Source organism: Bubalus bubalis, chromosome 18, assembly GCF_019923935.1.
Source record: "Bubalus bubalis isolate 160015118507 breed Murrah chromosome 18, NDDB_SH_1, whole genome shotgun sequence".
Classification (NCBI taxonomy): Eukaryota; Metazoa; Chordata; class Mammalia; order Artiodactyla; family Bovidae; genus Bubalus; species Bubalus bubalis.
The window spans coordinates 34,973,661-34,992,087 of NC_059174.1; the positions used below are offsets into that span (position 1 = coordinate 34,973,661).

General features: G+C 51.5%; 1 protein-coding gene across 3 annotated transcripts in view; it reads left to right on the forward strand.

Moving 5' to 3' along the window:
- The window catches only part of PSKH1 (protein serine kinase H1), a 43,365-nt gene that overhangs the window by 2,585 nt on the left and 22,353 nt on the right, over nt 1–18,427 (forward strand). Inside the window, exons 1-2 of one of the 3 annotated variants that reach the window (XM_044932077.2) lie at nt 6,361–6,816; nt 7,657–8,683. In XM_044932077.2, the coding sequence (XP_044788012.2) occupies nt 6,809–6,816; nt 7,657–8,683 (1,035 nt within the window). In that variant the 5' untranslated portion in view covers nt 6,361–6,808. Of the gene's footprint in view, nt 1–6,360; nt 6,817–7,656; nt 8,684–18,427 lie in introns of those variants that run through there. The other 2 variants (XM_044932076.2, XM_006071993.4) reach the window with 2 other exon arrangements.

The window sequence follows — 18,427 nt, forward strand, 5'->3', positions numbered from 1 at the left end:
TGTCCAGGTCTAATTGCAGTTCCTATTAAGTTGTATAAATGAGCTAAAGAAAGTGCAGCTTTCAGGAAACCTGTTTGCTTCTTACACTGAGCTAGAGCTGCGCCTCACTGGGAATGGAATACTCTGAAGATACTAGTGCCTGTGAAATTTGAACTAATACATACTAGGATTCCCTGTCACTCACAAGTTCATAGTTAAACGAGTGAGACTTCGGTTTAGGTTTTTATTTTACTTAATAAGTGTGAGCACTTTATGTGGGCAGCTTTGATCTTCAGTGCTTCCTAAGAGTGTGGTACGAATTGGCTGTAGTTGTGCCTAGGTATTGACCCTTAAGCTTTTAGACAGCTGAGAATAGCTCCATTGACCCGAAGCACACAGAGAAGTATTTGAGAAATACAGCACTGAAAGAAAGGAAACAATTCTGCTTGTTGAGAGCTGGAGAAAGATTTATTTATTTGAACTTTCTTTTCTTCCAAGAATCTTACTCAGTGAGTATTAAGCCAGTTTGTGTTGGCTTGATCATCACTGAGCTAATTCTTGGTACAGCCCTCTGTTGCCATGGCATCCCATGTGATGCTTAAGTAGAAAAATGTGCTGTTTTCATTTGCTGGAGGAAAATGGTCACAAAGGGCCCCCTTCTAGTTTGCTGGCCTGGAAGTGGCCTAGCAGGGTATCATAAGAGTAATAAATCAGGGGACTCTTGATGTGGAACCATCTGTGTTGTAAGTTCCTTGAGAGCAGAGGTTATAACTGCCTTCTTTTTGTCCGTCACAGCCCCTGGCAGAGTTCCTGGCCCTGAGCAGGAGCTCAGGAAATAATTGTGGGTTGAACTTTGGCATTTTGGAAGGAGACCCCCAGGTACATTGCCAGAGGCTGTATTTCTGATGATAGGATGGGCAGTTGGTGAGATGTCTCAGATGCAGTTGTGGGTCAGGATAAATGAAGACAGGACAAACTTTAAAATTTTCATCTTAGCCCTAAAGCAGAAGTCTCTGCTCACTAATTATTACCATGTAGAGCAGTGGTGCATAGCTGGAGTTTGACAAGCAATGGGATCCTGAGTTACTGTATTCCAGAAAGAAGTTGTAACTATTCTTATTATGAAACAGTGTTAAAAGTTAAAGCATTATGGACATGAATAATGAACCATGTCTTTAGATGCAAACATTAGTCATTTTTAAAAAGTAATTTGTTGTGTATTTGGTGTATATCCCTCCAGTTTTTTTCTTTTGCGTTGCCAGTCTATACATTTGTACAGTATGTTGTCTTTTCATTTTTCGTTTCCCTTATGGTTTCCTTTGCTGGGCAAAAGCTTTTACGTTTGATTAGGTCCAGTTTGCTTATTTTTGCTTTTATTTCTGTTGCCTTGGGAAACTGATCTAAGAAAACATCGATACAGTTTATATCAGAAAATGTTTTGCCTATGTTCTCTTCTAGGAATTTTATGGTGTTTTGTCTCATAGTTAAGTCTTTGAGCCATTCTGAGTTTATTTTTGTGTATGATGTGAGGGTCAGGGGTTTTTTATCTAATGTAATAGACTCTTGCCTGTTATCCTCGCTTGCCTTGTGATGGTTAGAAGTGCTGTGTTCAGTTCACTTCAGTCGCTCAGTCATGTCTGACTCTTTGAAACCCCAAGGACTGCAGCATGCCAGGCCTCCCCATCCATCACCAACTTCCAGAGCTTGCTCAGATTCATGTCCAGTGAGTCAATGATGCCATCCAACCATCTCATCCTCTGTCGTCACCTTCTCCACCGGCCTTCAGTCTTTCCCAGCAACAGGGTCTTTTCTAATGAGTCAGTTCTTCACATCGGGGGGCAAAGTATTGGAGTTTCAGCTTCAGCATCAGTTCTTCCAATGAATATTCAGGACTGATTTCCTTCAGAATGGACTGGTTTGATCTCTTTGCAATCCAGGGGACTCTCAAGAGTCTTCTCCAAAGCCATGGTTCAAAAGCATCAATTCTTTGGCGCTCAGCTTTCTTTATAGTCCAGCTCTCACATCCATACATGACTACTGGAAAAACCATACCTTTGACTAGATGGACCTTTGTTGGTAAAGTAATGTCTCTGCTTTTTAATATGCTGTCTAGGTTGGTCATAGCTTTTCTTCCAAGGAACAAGTGTCTTTCAATTTCATGGCTGCAGTTACCATCTGCAATGATTTTAGAGCTCAAGAAAATAAAGTCTGTCATGGTCTCCATTGTTTCCCCATCTATTTGCCAGGAAGTGATGGGACTGGATACCCTGATCTTAGTTTTTTGAATGTTGAGTAAGTGCTGTGTTCAGTTCAGTTCAGTCACTCAGTCGTGTCAGGCTCTTTTCGACCCCATGAATTGCAGCATGCTAGGCCTCCCTGTCCATCACCAACTCCCGGAGTTCACTCAAACTCACATCCATCGAGTTGGTGATGCCATCCATCCATCCCATCGTCTGTCGTCCCCTTCTCCTCCTGCCCCCAATCCCTCCCAGCATCAGAGTCTTTTCCAATGAGTCAACTCTTTGCATGAGGTGGCCAAAGTACTGGAGTTTCAGCTTTAGCATCAGTCCTTCCAAAGAACACCCAGGACCAATTTCCTTTAGAATGGACTGGTTGGATCTTCTTGAAGTCCAAGGGACTCTCAAGAGTCTTCTCCAACACCACAGTTCAAAAGCATCAATTCTTTGGCGCTCAGCTTTCTTCACAGTCCAACTCTCACATCCATACATGACCACTGGAAAAACCATAACCTAGACTAGATGGACCTTTGTTGGCAAAGTAATGTCTCTGCTTTTGAATATGCTATCTAGGTTTGTCATAACTTTCCTTCCAAGGAGTAAGAGTCTTTTAATTTCATGGCTGCAATCACCATCTGCAGTGATTTTGGAGCCCCAAAAAATAAAGTCTGACGCTGTTCCACTGTTTCCCTATCTATTTGCCATGAAGTGATGGGACCAGATGCCAGGATCTTTGTTTTCTGAAGGTTGAGCTTTAAGCAGTTCCTTATTTTGGGATTCCTGAGAGATAACTGCCTACTTCATTTTGATACCCTTTCAAAACACGAGAGCAGAACATAGAGATCTTTGCAGGCAAGAGGTTGTGAAGCTTTGTCATGGAGAACAATCTTACGTGTTACTGAAGAGGACAGGGTGCCTAGGGGCCCCGGCCTGGGAGACATCCACAGACTCCTGTGGCCAGGACAACTTTCAGGATCTATCCTTGTCCCCTGCTGCGAGGTCCCTGAGCTCCCCACAGATGGGTCTGGCAGCTTATGAACAAACTGCTTTGGAGTTCAGATAACAATCCATAAGACCCAAACAGACCCAAGAACATCAGCTTCCTCTGTTGTTGAGGACATTTATACAGATGCCCAGAAATGGTGGCTCTGGTCTAACCGCCAGTCTGGCCTCTTCCTGCCACTTGAAAATTTCTGAGGTTCTGGAATTGTTGCCCTGCAGCCAAAAGAAATCTGAGAACCAGACCACCTTTCGCTCAGTGTTAACAAACACTGAATGGCTGCCCTGACTTCACCACTTTGTTGGGAGCCAGAGAGTTCTAGAAATCTGAGAAGTGTCCTCTTCCCTCAAGAGGCTGACAAATCTGGTGATCTTGACTTGTTACATCTAGATCTAAACATAATCTAGAGCATAGCAGTGAGCAGCATGACCCAGGTCGTACCTGGAATGGAGGTTTCAGAAGACACGCCCCTCAGAAAAGATCCATGGTAAAGGTTCTTTGATTCACCAGCTGAGTGGTATGAGGAGGGATCACAGCCTTGACTTGGTGAGTCTGAGCTTGGCTGGGCCCCAGGCACTTCTGGAGTCTTTCTGGTTTGGCAAAAGGAGCTCTGGATGGAGAACCAGATTTTGGTTTGGTGTCGGCCGTCACTCTCTGAGTGGCTTCGGTAAATTTCTGCCTTTCTGGCCTGTCACATCTGTAAGTGAGGACAGTAGTGCTGAGTGCACACGCCTGCCGCTCACACTTACCTTCTGTGAGGAGTACTTTGACTCCAGAGCTTCCTTTATGGCTCAGCTGGTAAAGAATTCCCCTGCAATGCAGACCTGGGTTCAGTCCCTGGGTTTGGAAGATCCCCTGGAGAAGGGAAAGGCTACCCACTCCAGTATTCTGGGGTCACAAAGAGTCAGACACAGCTGAGCGACTTTCACTTTTCACTTTGAGAGTTGAAAGTGTGGAAACCGACTCTACAGACATTGGTGTCTTGAGATGGAATAGTGACTTGTGAGAGCTGGTATAGTGTGCCCTTCCTGGGAGGTCACTTCCTGAGACTTTCTTCATTCACCGCCACCCTGGTCACTCTGCTGGGAACACATACATGAGAGCTAAGGACAGGAAAACTCTGCCCTGCTTCCCAGCAGGAATTTTGCCAGCCTCTTCTCTTGTGTTTGCCTTTTCACCTAACCGCTGTGGAAAGAGAATTTAGCAGGTGTGATTGGAGTGTGGAGCAGCTGTGATGATCTGGAGATCATCAGCAATTCCCCTTCTCAGAATTGGCACCCTCTTTCCTTCACTCTCAGTCTGTAGTTGGGAAGGTTGAGTACCAGCATCAGCCTATCTTTGAAATGTTTCCAACTGGAACAAATGTGAGAAAAATGATGTCTCAGAAAGGAAGAAGGAAGGTCAGAGAGGGATAATCCTTGACTGTGTTGCTGCTGACTTGAGATCCCTGCTTACCCTAATTTAAAGTGAAAAGTCAGGCCTTTTCTTTTGTAAACCTTAGTTTTTCTCATCAGGACCAGACTAGGTATGCACATTTAAACCATAAGAGCCAGTGGAAATATCTGGAGACAGTTATTTATTTTGTGGCTGTAGGATTCTGCCTCCCCACTGGGAAGTGACATTTGAGGAGCTGTGCTGGGGTCAGCCGTGCAGTTTGTCTTCTTTCTGAAGGGTGGTAGGTGTTGCTTACCATGTGGTCTTAGGGATCTGGGCCTGTGTTTTGCCTCAGGAATCCTGGCCCAAGAGCTATTTTTTTTTTTCCTGAGCTGTAGCCCTTTACTGCATTCAGTCTTGTATTTTCTCTGAAGAAAGAGATGAGTCTGCAAAATTCCAAAGTCCACAGTTTTTGTTTTGTTTTGTTTGCCACAGCTTACAATTTCCCCCACCAGGGGTTGAACCTGAGCCCCCTGCAGTGGGAGTGCAGAGTCCCAACCATTGAACCACCAAGGAAGCCCCATAGTCCTAATCTTTGGCTTCTGTGAAAAAGAACTTGGTTTATAAATGCCTTTGTTTAAATGTGATTTCCTAAGCTCCTATATGGGATCTCCTGGGCATTGGAATGAGAAAAGCCTTGTGATGGTTGAGGACTCTTCATCTGTGAGGAAAGATAAGAAGTCTCATTCTGAGAGTCTTATTGACATACTGATTAAGACCTGAGCACTTAATCTCTGGTCTTTTTCGCTGATGGGCTGATTGGTAATCAAGGTCTTGAGTATGTTTCCGAGATAAGCTTGTTCCTGGGGAGACTTGGCTGTATCGATCAGTTAGCACCATCTTGGACTCAGATCCCCCCAGGGTCTCTGTGTGGGTGCTCTGTGGCCCTCATGGTGCCCCAGCAAAGCCTCCCTGGGTCTCTCTCTGCCGCCTTTCCTGTGATCTTTTGTGGGCTTTGAACGGGGCTGCAGGTGGGGGTTGGTGTTGCCCCTGGGCAGTCAGAGTCTCTGACCCTGACCAACTCTTTTCAACCATTAGATTCTACATCCAGTCACCCCACTTCAAAACATCCGGAAGTGAACCCTTCCCACTGCTTCCCAAACCTGTCCTTCCTGCTGCACGTCTCACCTTCTGCCCAGGATCCTGAGCGACAGACTGGAGTGGCGTCCTCGCCTCCCTTTGACCCCTGTGTCCAGCCTCCAATCCCTGTCAGTTCTCCTGCTGACTGCTCTCCGTTCCACCCCACCGTCTGGGCTGCCACCCTCTTCACTGGCCCTTTCAGTCCATCTTGACCCTTCCCCAGTTCAGCTTTATATTTCTTTGGAAACAGAAACACCTCTCCTTGTAAACCCTTTGGTAGCTTCCTGTCACCTCCCAGGAAGGTGCTGGCTCCTCACTGTGACTTGAGCTGCTCTCCACAACCTAGTTCCCGCTGGCCTTCTAACACTTCAGTCCCCAGTCCTGTCTTCGCATCTCCACACTGTCCCTGCCCAGGCACAGGGCGCCGCTCTGGACCTTTGGGCTTTGAGTGTGTTATTCTCTCTGCCGGCAACAACATGCCCACCTTTCCTCACCTGACTCAGTCTCACTTCAAATCCAGCGCGGGGGTCACCTCCTCCACGAAGCTTCCCCTAAACCCAGTGTCATTCTACATGTGTCCCCTGTTGTTTCTCAAGCCTAGAACTTAACGAAAGTTTTGTTGAAATTCCCAGTTTTGATGTTTTGCTCTTCATTTAGATTGTGAGTTTATTGACCAGGCTTTGCCAGGTATTTCCCAAGTATTAACATACTTTGGGGTATGTTAAAATATAACCTGCATTGGAAGTCTTATTCACTCTTGTATCCCTAGTAGATGTTCAGTAAATGCTTGATCTGAGTTGATCATTTTATTCCCAGTTCTGTATGTCCTCATGAACAGGACATTCTCAGCTTTTTTCTTTCACCCATGAGGCCCTCATGTAAACTTTGAGAAGGGAAACTTGGATAGAAGTACCCTCTGGAAAGTGGTACTTTAGCACTTCAGCTTCTCCCAGGGCCCCACTAGCCACATGGTGTTAATAGTTGGAACATCTTTGTCTAGGAAACAAACGGGGAAGGCTCCTGGATCCTCTTCCCACAGAAGCAGAGTGCACCGATCCACAGCTTCAGTCTCATCTGGATGAAGTTGTTAGTGTCCTTTCTGAGCTCAAGGTCTCCTCTGCCTCTTAAATGAAGCCCAGGCTAGTTTGGTGGCCCCCTGATGGCAGCGTGCTAAGGCTTGTGGTCCCTATTTCACTGGGATTGATTTTTATCCAGTGCTGGGACTTATGTGGCATTTTAGCCACACAAGGAACAAGGTGTTAACTACTTGGGTGAAGATGGTGCATTAGCAAAGTAGTGGGTGCAATCCAGGGAAGAGTGAAGGTAGGGCAGAGACCCAGGGCAGGGGGTGGTGGTTTGTTGTAGTAGGGTGGGGATCAATCCCTACAGGGGGCTTGGGGGGCCAGGAAAGTATCCATGAGGGAGGAAGCCTTGGGGAAAAGCAGCTTTCCTCACCCTAGTGGGTGATAAGTATTGGTGAACAGGCCTCCAACATGCCACACCCTTGTTTCAGAAAAGATGAGTCAGAGTAATAAGAGGAATGATTTTAACCTTTAAAAAACACAGGACTTCAACTGTGATAGGGACCCAGGGAGAGTAGGGGGGAGGGTGGAGGCAGTGACAGCTGAGCCTGGCGCGTGTTCCTGCTCCTCTTTGAAGTTGAAGAGCAGCTTGAAAAGCAGACCCAGGGAGAGGTCCATCAAGACCGTGGAACTCACACCCAGTCTTTCATCAAGGTCCTTCATGGCATCTGGTCTCTGAGCACTCAGGGGCCAAAGCCATCCTCCTTTCCAGGGAACCATATTAGGGTCATGTCATCAGGCTAGGTTTATCCACAGACGGAGGGGGAGGGAGTCAGGAGGATGGCTGGGGCCCTTTCAAAAATGTCCCTGCTTTGCTGAGTTGTCCTTTCTTCCATCTATGTAGGTGTAGATGGGGCACTGCCTGCAGAGCAGGTCCTGCCAGCCTCGCTAGAGAGGATGCCCCCGTGTCCGTGATGGGCTGTGGGACAAGCAAGGTCCTTCCTGAGCCGCCCAAGGATGTCCAGCTGGATCTGGTCAAGAAGGTGGAGCCCTTCAGTGGCACTAAGAGTGATGTGTACAAGCACTTCATCACAGAGGTGGACAGTGTTGGCCCTCTCAAAGGTGGGTTCCCAGCAGCCAGTCAGGGTGCAAACCCCAGCCCTGGTGCCCCCCGCACCGGCCACACAGAGCCTCCCTCGGAACCACCACGCAGGGCCAGGGTAGCTAAGTACAGGGCCAAGTTCGACCCTCGTGTGACGGCCAAATACGACATCAAAGCTCTGATCGGCCGAGGCAGCTTCAGCCGAGTGGTACGAGTGGAGCATCGGGCCACCCGGCAGCCCTATGCCATTAAGATGATCGAGACCAAGTACCGGGAGGGGCGGGAGGTGTGTGAGTCAGAGCTGCGTGTGCTGCGCCGGGTGCGCCACGCCAACATCATCCAGCTGGTGGAAGTGTTTGAGACTCAGGAGCGCGTGTATATGGTGATGGAGCTGGCCACTGGCGGAGAGCTCTTCGACCGCATCATTGCCAAGGGCTCTTTCACTGAGCGCGACGCCACTCGGGTGCTACAGATGGTATTGGATGGCGTCCGATACCTGCACGCACTGGGCATCACACACCGGGACCTCAAGCCGGAGAATCTGCTCTACTACCACCCTGGCACCGACTCCAAGATCATCATCACTGACTTCGGCCTGGCCAGTGCCCGCAAGAAGGGTGATGACTGCCTGATGAAGACCACCTGTGGCACGCCTGAGTACATTGCCCCCGAGGTCTTGGTCCGCAAGCCCTACACCAACTCTGTCGACATGTGGGCTCTGGGCGTCATCGCCTACATCCTGCTCAGTGGCACCATGCCCTTCGAGGATGACAACCGCACCCGGCTGTACCGGCAGATCCTCCGGGGCAAGTACAGTTACTCGGGGGAGGTGAGTCTTCCCCATCTTAGGGATGTTGGGGAGGGCCCTGGGTGGGTGGGGGTTCCTATCAGGCAGCCCTTGATCAGGGTGGACATGCTCTTGGGACCATGTTTGCGGGGCCAGGCAGATGACATAGAAATAATGAAGTGAGCCTAGTAGGGTATCTTAGTTTGGATTCCCCCCAAATTGAGCCCTGAGACAAGGACTTGGGAGCAGATAGTTTAATTGGGATGTGATTTCAGTAAGCACAAGTGAAGGCTGGGGAGTGTGAGGCAGAAAGGGAGAAACACCGTGATGGGTACAAGGAGGAGTGGACAGCTGCTGTGGCCCAGGGAACTCAGCTCCACTGGGCGCCCTGCGAATAATCATGCAGAATGTGCTCAGAATCATCCCACTGAGGGGTAGGAAAGAGGGTGGGTTTTCATCTGCTGACCGTTGTATGAGTCGAGCATTTCTTCACTGAGGCTTTAAATCCCTGGCACTTCCACGCTGTTCTGCATGTCAGCTAGTGGTGGAGAAAGTCCTCAGGCGAAGGAGGCAGAGAGATTCAGGCGCTGGCAGTGAGAAGCTGTCAGCTGAGAGCGCTGCCGCTGCAGGCAAGCCCGGAGGTGGGCCGAGAGACCGCGGAGCAGGGCGTCCCCCGCATCTGCTCCAGCGGCCTCGGGCGAGCCCATGACCGTGCCTTCTCTAATGGAATAGCTGCTTCTCATCTCAGCCCGGTTTTGCCACAGAACAGGGAGGACTCCACGCACCCAGACATTTCAATTTTTAAAAGAGAAGCCAGAAAATCTGATCTTAAAATGTTGAAGTATAATTTAAGCAGGACCTCGTACTTAAGCCAGCAGATGCTTACCTCCCGGCCTAAGTCGGCCGGGCGGCCTTCAGTCTTGTGTCTTTGGATCCACTGATAATCCTAATGCCTGACAAGATCTGTTAGGTTTCAGCACTGCTGGAAGCCGAAGGGAGTGCCGAAAGAGTAAGAACTAGTCGGTCCTCAGGCAGGGTGCCGACCGGGTAGGAGACAAGGCTCACCCCAGGAAACGTCGAGCATGGCAAGCTGGATAGAATTGTGCACTTGGGGAGGCTATGAAGAGAAGTATGTGGGGTGGCTTTATGTGGGAAATGAGGTAGGCTTTGCTGATGACAGGATTCTGCCAAGGCAGGGAGGGACCCTGTAGAGTGCTCCCCACGGTGTTCCTCCCAGGCCTGCACTGCTGTTCTTGCCTCCCAGACAGCCCAGAGAGAGCAGAAGGAGCTCTGGGACTAGCCCCTTTCTGCAGCCCAGCTTTCCTCCCTAGCCTCAACCGGTTGACCCAGAGCAGCATTTCCTACAGGAGTCGCCCTGAAGCCTCTTGAAGGCAAAGTGCCCTCAGCACTTGAGATCCTATGCCATCATCTTCCCTGACAGCCTCAGGCCATGGTCGTGGTCAGTCAGGGACTTCCCTGCTGTGGGCCTGGGGGCTGGCCTTCCCTGGAGGGGGGGTCCCCAGGTCATACTTCAGGGTGATGTGAGGAAGGGAGGGAAACTGTCTTCTTCAGCTCTGTGCTGACCACAGATGAAGGAGAAATGGTGACATTTTCTAGCTCTTACCTAAAGTTTTTTTCATGTTTTCTTTCTTGTTGCAAATGGATTCAATAGAACAAACACCCACTGGCTGGGAAGCCCCAGCTGTGATGGGGTGGTCACAGCAGACACCACCCTGGCCACCCTCTGGGCCGGGTTTCATCACAGGTCAGAAGACCCGAAATCCACCCCACAGCGGCATTGTTGTGCCAGGACCCTGCCTGGCTTGCCCTTGGAGCTCCGTGTGGTGTAGCAAAGCTACGGAGGGAAGGAGGTTTCCCAGGAGTTGCCAGCAAAGGAGAGACTTACCAAAAGTCTGTAGGTTTACCCAAGAGTTCCTGATTCTGGCAATTGTTGATCAGGCAGTTTATCTTATGGGAGCTTTCAGAGTCTTGCTAACTGGCTATTGATTACCTGAGGATGAGAGAATGACAAATGAATGGGGTGGGGATTGTGGGCACAGTCTGGGTCTCCAAGTCTCTGCTTCCTGCTCCACTGCAGTCATGTGGCTTGAGTTGGGCTCCCAGTGAGAGGGGGACACTACCCAGTCATTGGCCCCCACTACTCTTCATCTGAAGCTGAAAACAGCTCCCAGTTCCAGGGGCAAATCCCTGGGCAGCCCTGGTGGCCCCTCTCTGTTCCCAGGAGCTTGGCTGCCCCAGGGGCAGGTTCCACCACCATGTGCAGAGAGCTCTGGGCTGGGAGGAGTTTGTCCGGGATGTTCGCTAGGAAAGCAGGCCTTATCATTAGATCAGGCTCTAAGCTGGAGACCAGGCATCTTTCTGTCCTTGTCCCCATGGACAAGAATGTCCATGCCTACCCATCAGCACTGGGGAAGACACAAAGAGACAGAAAGGCCTGTTCCCCATCCCCAGGAAACTTGAGATTTCCCAGGAGAAAAGACGAGGAATAGGAAGTGAGCACAGGATGGACCCTTGTTGGCAGGCATGTTCCAGCACAGGCCTGCGGTCTGGAACATGGGCCATGGGGCTCCCGTCAGGTGGTGGAACTGGTCCCCCTTCTTAGCACTGGGCTCTGCCTCCATCCTCACTAGCCACCTATCTTCTACTATGTGAAGTAGTCACACTGTGTGATGGTCATTCACCCTTATGAAGGCATTCTGAATAAGAAGGTGTTTCTGAGTCAGAAAGGACAGTCTTACAGGGGGGTTTGCATCTAGCTGCTTGTGCAAGTAAAGCCCTGCCCACTTTGAGCCCAGCAAGTTTGGGAGGTGTGCGTTTCTCTTCTGACAGTAAGTCCCTTGGCACTTGGTGCCTTTCTCAGCGGCACCCTGCCCCCTTATAGTGGTTTCTCTTGTGTACCAGGCCCTCTCTGGTGTGCTCCTTTCTGTCCCTGAGCCCTCTGTCAGACTCAGTGGTTTCTGTGGACCTGAATAGAGGACATCCTTCAGCAGGTGGGCTTTGAGAAGGTGGAAGCTCAGAGAAGGGGATGTTGCTGAGTGTCCTCCAGAATAAACAGGAGATGATTGGGAGCAATAGAGCAGAGGTTGATGAGGCCGGGCTGGGCCTGTGTGTGTTGCTTGGAGCTCTGTAGTGCCAGGGATTCTTTGGAGATTCCAAGCATTAGGTGGGAGGGTGGCGTCTAGGTTCTCGATAGCAAGGAAATGCATTAGGAAGTGCTACGGGAGACTCGCAGAGGAAGACCCACTGGGGGCTGGTGGAATAATCCCCGTTTGGAATGAGGGATCCTGGTGTCCTGGGGATGTTTGGGGCAGATCGGGGGTTTCCGGAGAGTAGGCCCCACATGGTACACGTGAGCCGTAGTTAGGGAAGAGGAGTTGTGGGGCAGAACCCTCCCGCAGAGCTGCAGGAGGAGCATCATCTTATGAGGCAGATCTAGAAGGGACCTCCAACTGCCTTCATACCCGGAGAGTGTGTCCAGCCCTGCTTTGACAGCCCTGTCTGGGGCCCAGCGGTGGAAGGAGGCACACAAGTGGAGCCTCCTTCATACCTGCCCCACGATGCTGACACTGGATGCTCCAGCCCCCAGCCGTGGTCCCATACTCCCCTCCATCCAGGTCCGAGACGTTTGCTCCTTTCACTCCTCACACGAGGCTTTCGCTCAGGACTTTCCCTCTGTTCCCAGTGTCAACCTAAGAAGTTTGACCAGCTCTCAGTTATTCAGTTCAAAGATTGCTTCCATTAAAAATAGTGCCAACCCACGCCATCGTGTAGCTTACTGAGTACCAGGCACAGGGCTGAGGATGCTACACCCAGCATGTCTAATCTCTACAATAATCTTGCCAGTGGGTATAATCCCTTTGTTTTACAGATTAGTAAACTGAGGCTAGTGAGGAAGTAGCTTGTCCAGGGCCTCACAGAGGGTGGCAGGACTAGGATTTGAATCTCGGCCGGCCCTCTTAGCTTCAGAGTTCTTGACCTTCCCAGACCCATAGTCTGCTTTCCCCAGCATGCGTGCGTCAGCATGTTGCTGGAGTCTTCGTTTCCGCCCGGTCCCAGGCCATCATCTGTGGACGTCTCTGCCCTCCCCGGCCTGTAGGTTTCTGAGGACAGCATGTGTATCAGCACATATGTTCACAGTGATTTTTCCAGCTTCTCTCGAGGGCTGCACCAGTGGTTGTCAGTGATGCCCTGGGCAAGGACCCAAACGTGACTGTCAGGCAGACGAGGTCGCACCTGCTACCTGGAGTGTTCTCTTCTGGGGCTGGACCCCAGGAAGAAGTGGGGCACCTCTTGGAGATGCAGTTAGGGGGTTGTTGGCCAAACCTGCCTAGAAGCAAATGCAGGAATCTTGGGAGAACAGAGAGTTCTGGGAAGGAGAAGGCTGTGGCAGGTGATTTTGAGAGGAGAAATATGAATTTTTGTCCAGTGTCTGGAGGTACTGGAGTGGAGAGGGCCAAGCTGGGGTCATGCTGGAAGTGATAGGGAGACAGGTTGGCCAGATACGAGGAAGGCCTGTGTGAGTCTGAGAGCAGGTTGGAGACACAGTCACCTTGAAGGAGCTTCCTCTCACAGGAGCCCCAGGAGATCTGGCGCAGCTGCTGCTAAAGGAGTGACACAGAAGGTGAATCACCATCTGTAGACCATACTAGAGGGCTGTTATGGTCCCACCAACTTGGAGATGCTATGATTCACTTGACATGAAATGTGACATTGTGGGCCTAATGTCATTGCTTTTGTCAAGAGTTCTATTCCTAGAGGCAGGATGGATGAAGAGGTTCTTGTGGGACTGATGACAGAGTGAGGCCATCAGCAGCTTTGCTGTCTGCCACATTTAGCAGCTTTTAATTGTCACCCTCCTCTGCTTGGGCAGTCTGTGAGCTGTGGGCGGGCCCAGGTGACGGCACCAGGAACAGGTGGGCTTGGGCAGAGCTCCTCCCAGAGCCTTGCTTAGGAGAGTGAGTGCTGCCAGGCAGGGGCCTGAACCCCGGTGGGAGAGGAAGCCCACCTGCCACTCCCCGGGGCATTGTGTTGGTGAGGGGGTGGCTCTCCAGGGGGGCGTCTCTGGGCTGCAGGCTGACTATCCATCCATTTGGGCCAAGGGACACCTGCTCAGGGCCAGCGAGTTGCACCCTGTGGTTGTTCTGAGAGCCCTGCAGTAGTGTGACTGCCCGGAGCCAGAGTGGACGTTTACGAGACCATCCCAGCTCACTGCCGCATCTCGTAGCAACTAAGACATGTGCCATTCTCCCCTGGGATGTTGAAGATAAAATGAGGTGTGGAGTGTGTGGTGTGTCCTGCTCTCCAGGCAAAGGGGGCCAGAGCCTTGGGGCTGCTCGTGCAGCCTGCTTCACATGCTCCAACAGGGAGCTGGCAGGGGAGCAGGGTAGGGCCTTGCCTGGGAGCTGGGGGAGGGTGGCCAGGGGCCATGGGAGAGCTGGAGATTTGACGTTACAGGCAGCAGAGCAGAATGCAAGGAGGCAGGTGGTGGATTTCCAGGCTTGTGTTTGGATTCTACTAGACGCCTTTAATTGCCTCGTGTCCCCACTGTCCATGTGGGTAGGGGCTCATGTGCGCCGCTGGCCCACCACTGGCTCCGTGGAGCCCCGCCGTCTTCTCTGCTACTGTTGCCTTGGTTACACACTCACCTCCTGTGCTGGCAGAAGCAAATGCCCATCTCCCCACATTGTTGCACTAAGCCAGTTTAGCCAAAATACTTTACTCTGCCCACCTACGGCACCTTGTTACCCCAAGGTCCTTTCATCACTGCTGTTTCCCACCCCCTGCCAAGGTCTCTTCAACAAAGGGGTTTATCGTGGGTTGTGTTTGGAGCAGCTTCTGGTGCCGCATCCATCCCCTCCCTCTCCTGCTCTTCACATTGTCTGTCTCCGCCTGCAGAGCTCTGCTGTTTCACAGGCCCTGTTGTTTCTAGGCCCTTGAGTTTCTCTGGGAGCTGATGGGGCGGTTGCTCCCACATTCTGACCTCTTTAAATCTGCTGCGACCTCCCACACTCATCCCCCAGCCACCCCCACTGAGGTGGTTAATGATGACCTGATCCAACCACCCTGCGTGGCCGCACCTCTCCAAGCTCTTCTTCTTCAGAGGTTCCTGTCTCCCAGTGTGAGGGTGATGCCCAGACCTGAACTTCGCTCCAGGGGGGCCCTGAGTCACCTCATCTCTTCACTCTTCCTGCCTGCGCACGCAGACCAAGTGCCTGCCCTCCGCCAAATCATTTGCACCCAGGGTGGCAGAGACACAGGCCTCTGGGGATAGAGGCCACGGTATGGATGACATGCTGACAGCCACCAGGATTCAAACTGCCTCAGAAATTGTTAGAATGGTAGGAAGTTTTACAAAAAGCAAATGCCAGCGTGGGCCTTGGAAATCACTTCACTTCAGCAGAACTCATGAGTGGAGATAGAGGAGACCATTATGCAGCTGGCTCTGAAATCCAGAACCTTTTAGGGGCTGTTCTAGGACACTGGTAAAAGCAGACATCACTTGGTCACTGACACAGGTTGTCAACATCCTCGATTCCAAGGCCAGCACTCAGCACCCTTCCTCACTCTTGACTTGCGCCCTGTCACCCCCCTGTCCCTGTCCTCACACTGCGGACTCTGGGCAGGGACACGTGGGGGCGCAGGATTTCATCTCGTTACTCATCTCAAGTTTAGAACACAGCTTTGGTAACCTTTAAGTTGTCACGCCTTTTCTTATTTTATTTTTATCTTCGAGATTCTCTGCCTTTTTAAAAAACTCTGTTATCTTCCTTCTTTTTCTCCTGTCAGACTCCTTCCCTCAACATCTTTCTCTGCTGCTCAGGTCCCCCTACCCACATCCCACCCCAGCATGGTGGGTTCTCTCTGGTCTGGAAGTCCAGACACCAGGATGTGAGTGTCTTGCTCAGAGGAGGAGGTGCGGGCTCTATCGCCACACAGTGTCTAATCCTGCCGATTTTTTCAAAACATTTTTCCTCATGGTCCACATCAGACAGAGTGTGCTGTTCTTGTCATATTAACAGTTCTGCTCTCCTGAGAAAGCCTGAAGCTTCACTTCCCAGAATTCCCTTTGTGCCCTTTTGCCTGCTCTCATTCAGGCTCGCGTCACTCCAGGAAGGCGACCTCTGAGGCCGGCAGTGCTGGAGCTGAAAACACATCTTGAGACAAAGCTGAGGGAAGAACTGAGTCATGGCAGCAAAGCCCAGGCTTCTCTCCTCCCTTTTTCCCCCAGCAGCTCTTTGCTGGGCCTCCCTCCTCTGCCAGGGAACCTTCCCCAGAGTCGTCATGGGCTGGAAAAGAACCCGTGGAGGTCAGAACATCAACACAGCTTAAGTGTCAGAGGCTCTGCTTCTCTTCCTCACATGCAGCCAAGTGGGAAAAAAAGCTGGGGAGCCATCTTCTTAGAACCCAGGCTTCAAAAACACTTAGCATTCATTCAGTTCCTCCATTTTAAAAGTGAGGCTGTCATTTCTCCATGGTGAGCAGACAAGGTGGACCTAGAATGCAGGTCATGGGCATTCCAGCCTATCACTTAAGTCTGTCACCCAGATGTCATCCCAAAGAGACACTGGACCTCTTTCTCCCCTTGCTTGAGAGCGGTCAGACCCACTTACTGGAGGGAATCTTGGGTGAGCTCCGTGAGCTGGGCCTGGTGCTGGAAGAAAGCATCTTCCTCCTCCCTCTGCAGCCAAGAGAGCTGGTTCGTCCTTGTTCTCATGCTTTAGCCCTTGGACTTAGCTACTTGGTTGTAGTTCAGGTAACATCCTTGCTGGGCCCTTGTGATGGTAGAGCTGGAGCGAGTGAGTGAGGCTGGGGTGGGAGGAAGTGCAGCCTCTGAGCCGGAGTGGAAGCCCTTTCCAGTCTGGTGCCCCCTCCAAAGGGAAAGTCAGATTCTGCTGCTGTGCATCACCAGGAGGGAACGGTTCTGCAGAAGCAGGGCCATGAAGATGAGTGAAGTTGCTAAGGGAGTGCTCATGCATGAGGTCCTTTCTCCACCCTGTTGGTTTCTGTGCTGTTACAGTATCGGGAATTGCAGGGACTCTGGCAGTTAGAGTGTAAGGAGAAGGGTGGCTGGCTGGCTGGTCAGAAACAGGGTGGAGGTGATGCCCTTCTTCCTACAGCCTCTCCTCGTCGTCCTCTCGGGGCCAGGCCCCTCGCCTGCATAGCTCATGAGAGTGGACAGAAGCATGGGGGCTGTCACCCGGAGGACTGCAGCTGTCCTCTAGTCCCACAGTAGAGGGAGACTGGAGTGACTGGGGCCAAGGCAGGCTGACACTGTGATGTTCCTTTCCATGCCTCTGCCAGCCCAGAAACGGGTGGAAGCCTCTGGGAGACTGGCCAGTGGTACCTGGGGCCTATCCCTTCTGCCACCCACCTGAGGCCCGTATGTGTCCTTGATCTGGCCCCAAGTACACTGAGGCAAGAGTTCAATCCTTTATCTGCAGCCGGCAGTTAGAGCTGTGGAAACTGGAGGGCATGACAAGTTGCCCTTTTTCTGTTTCTTGTTTTGACTGCATCATGCGGCCATACAGGATCTTAGTTCCCTGACTAGGGATCAGACCCGCGCCCCTTTCTGCTGGACTGCCAAGGAAGTCCCATCTCATGTTCCTTTTCTTTTTCCTCACTTGGCTGCATGTGAGGAACAGAATGCTACCTGGCCGGTCAGTCAGATGCTGCCAGACATGCTCATGTGGCTTCAGAGGCCCGAGCATGTTCGGGAGGCAAGTGGGTTGGTCTGGAGGTGTTGATCACTTTCTTAAGAGGTGCTGAATTTGACTTGGCTAGAAGCGTGGCCAGGTGTGGATGTGGAAAGCCTTGCTTTTCCTTTGTGAGCCCTGTTGGAGGCTTCAGCGGGACTCCAAGGGGTCACTCTTCTGGAGGTCAGCATAAGCCCCTGCCCCACTGTCAGGGGGCTGACTTGGGAACCACCTTTCTGTATTGGGCCTGCAAAGTTCCTCAGTGTGTGAGGGTTAGGCTGGGTGCCACTGCACAATCTGGCTCTCAGGACAGGAAAGCTCAAGTCACATTGCCTTAAGGGACCCATCTGGCTCAGCTACTCACAGCTCTTCAAAGATTGGGGGCAGGGGCACTGCCAGCGAGGGTGTGCTGGCCCTCAGATTAATGAGCTCATCGGCATTCCTCACAGTGCCCTCCGAACACAGTAATTGGAGAGGCGAGCGCCTCCTGGGGAGAGGGGAGGGCGATCAATTGGGCTCTCTTTGGTGCTAACGGCAACAAGCAGTAGGAGGTGATGCCTGGTGTGAGCTGTGTCACTTTGGAGATGAAGATGCTTAAGACCCCAGTACGGTTCTGGGGAGAGGCACCTCTGAGACTGCCCTGGACTGGTCCGGAGCTGCAGGAGGCCTTGGTTTGCCGGGGTGTGGATCTGAAGTGGGGGTGCCTCCCATCCATCCATGTTCAGGCTCCTGACTTGTTTGTTCTGTCATTTGAGGAGGAGCTGCCTTTCTTCTGGCTTGACTGGACCGAGGGCCAGGGGCAGAGTCCATGCCCCATCCCTGTTTGGCCAGCCTGCGCTGCAGCCCTGTCTTGGAGCTGTCCCACCAGCAGGCCAGGCTGAGTGGCAGCGTGCTCCCCAGTGATTTTTCCTTTTCTTGGAGACCATAAAAGGGCAGCACAAGCCCAGGTATTCCCATGACCCAGCCATTCCAGCTCCGGGTTTGCTTTCCATCTGTGCCGCATTATGCCTTCATTTTTCTCCCTCTCAAATGAGTGACGGGGGTGCAGATGGTCTGGGGTTTAGTTTGGCTG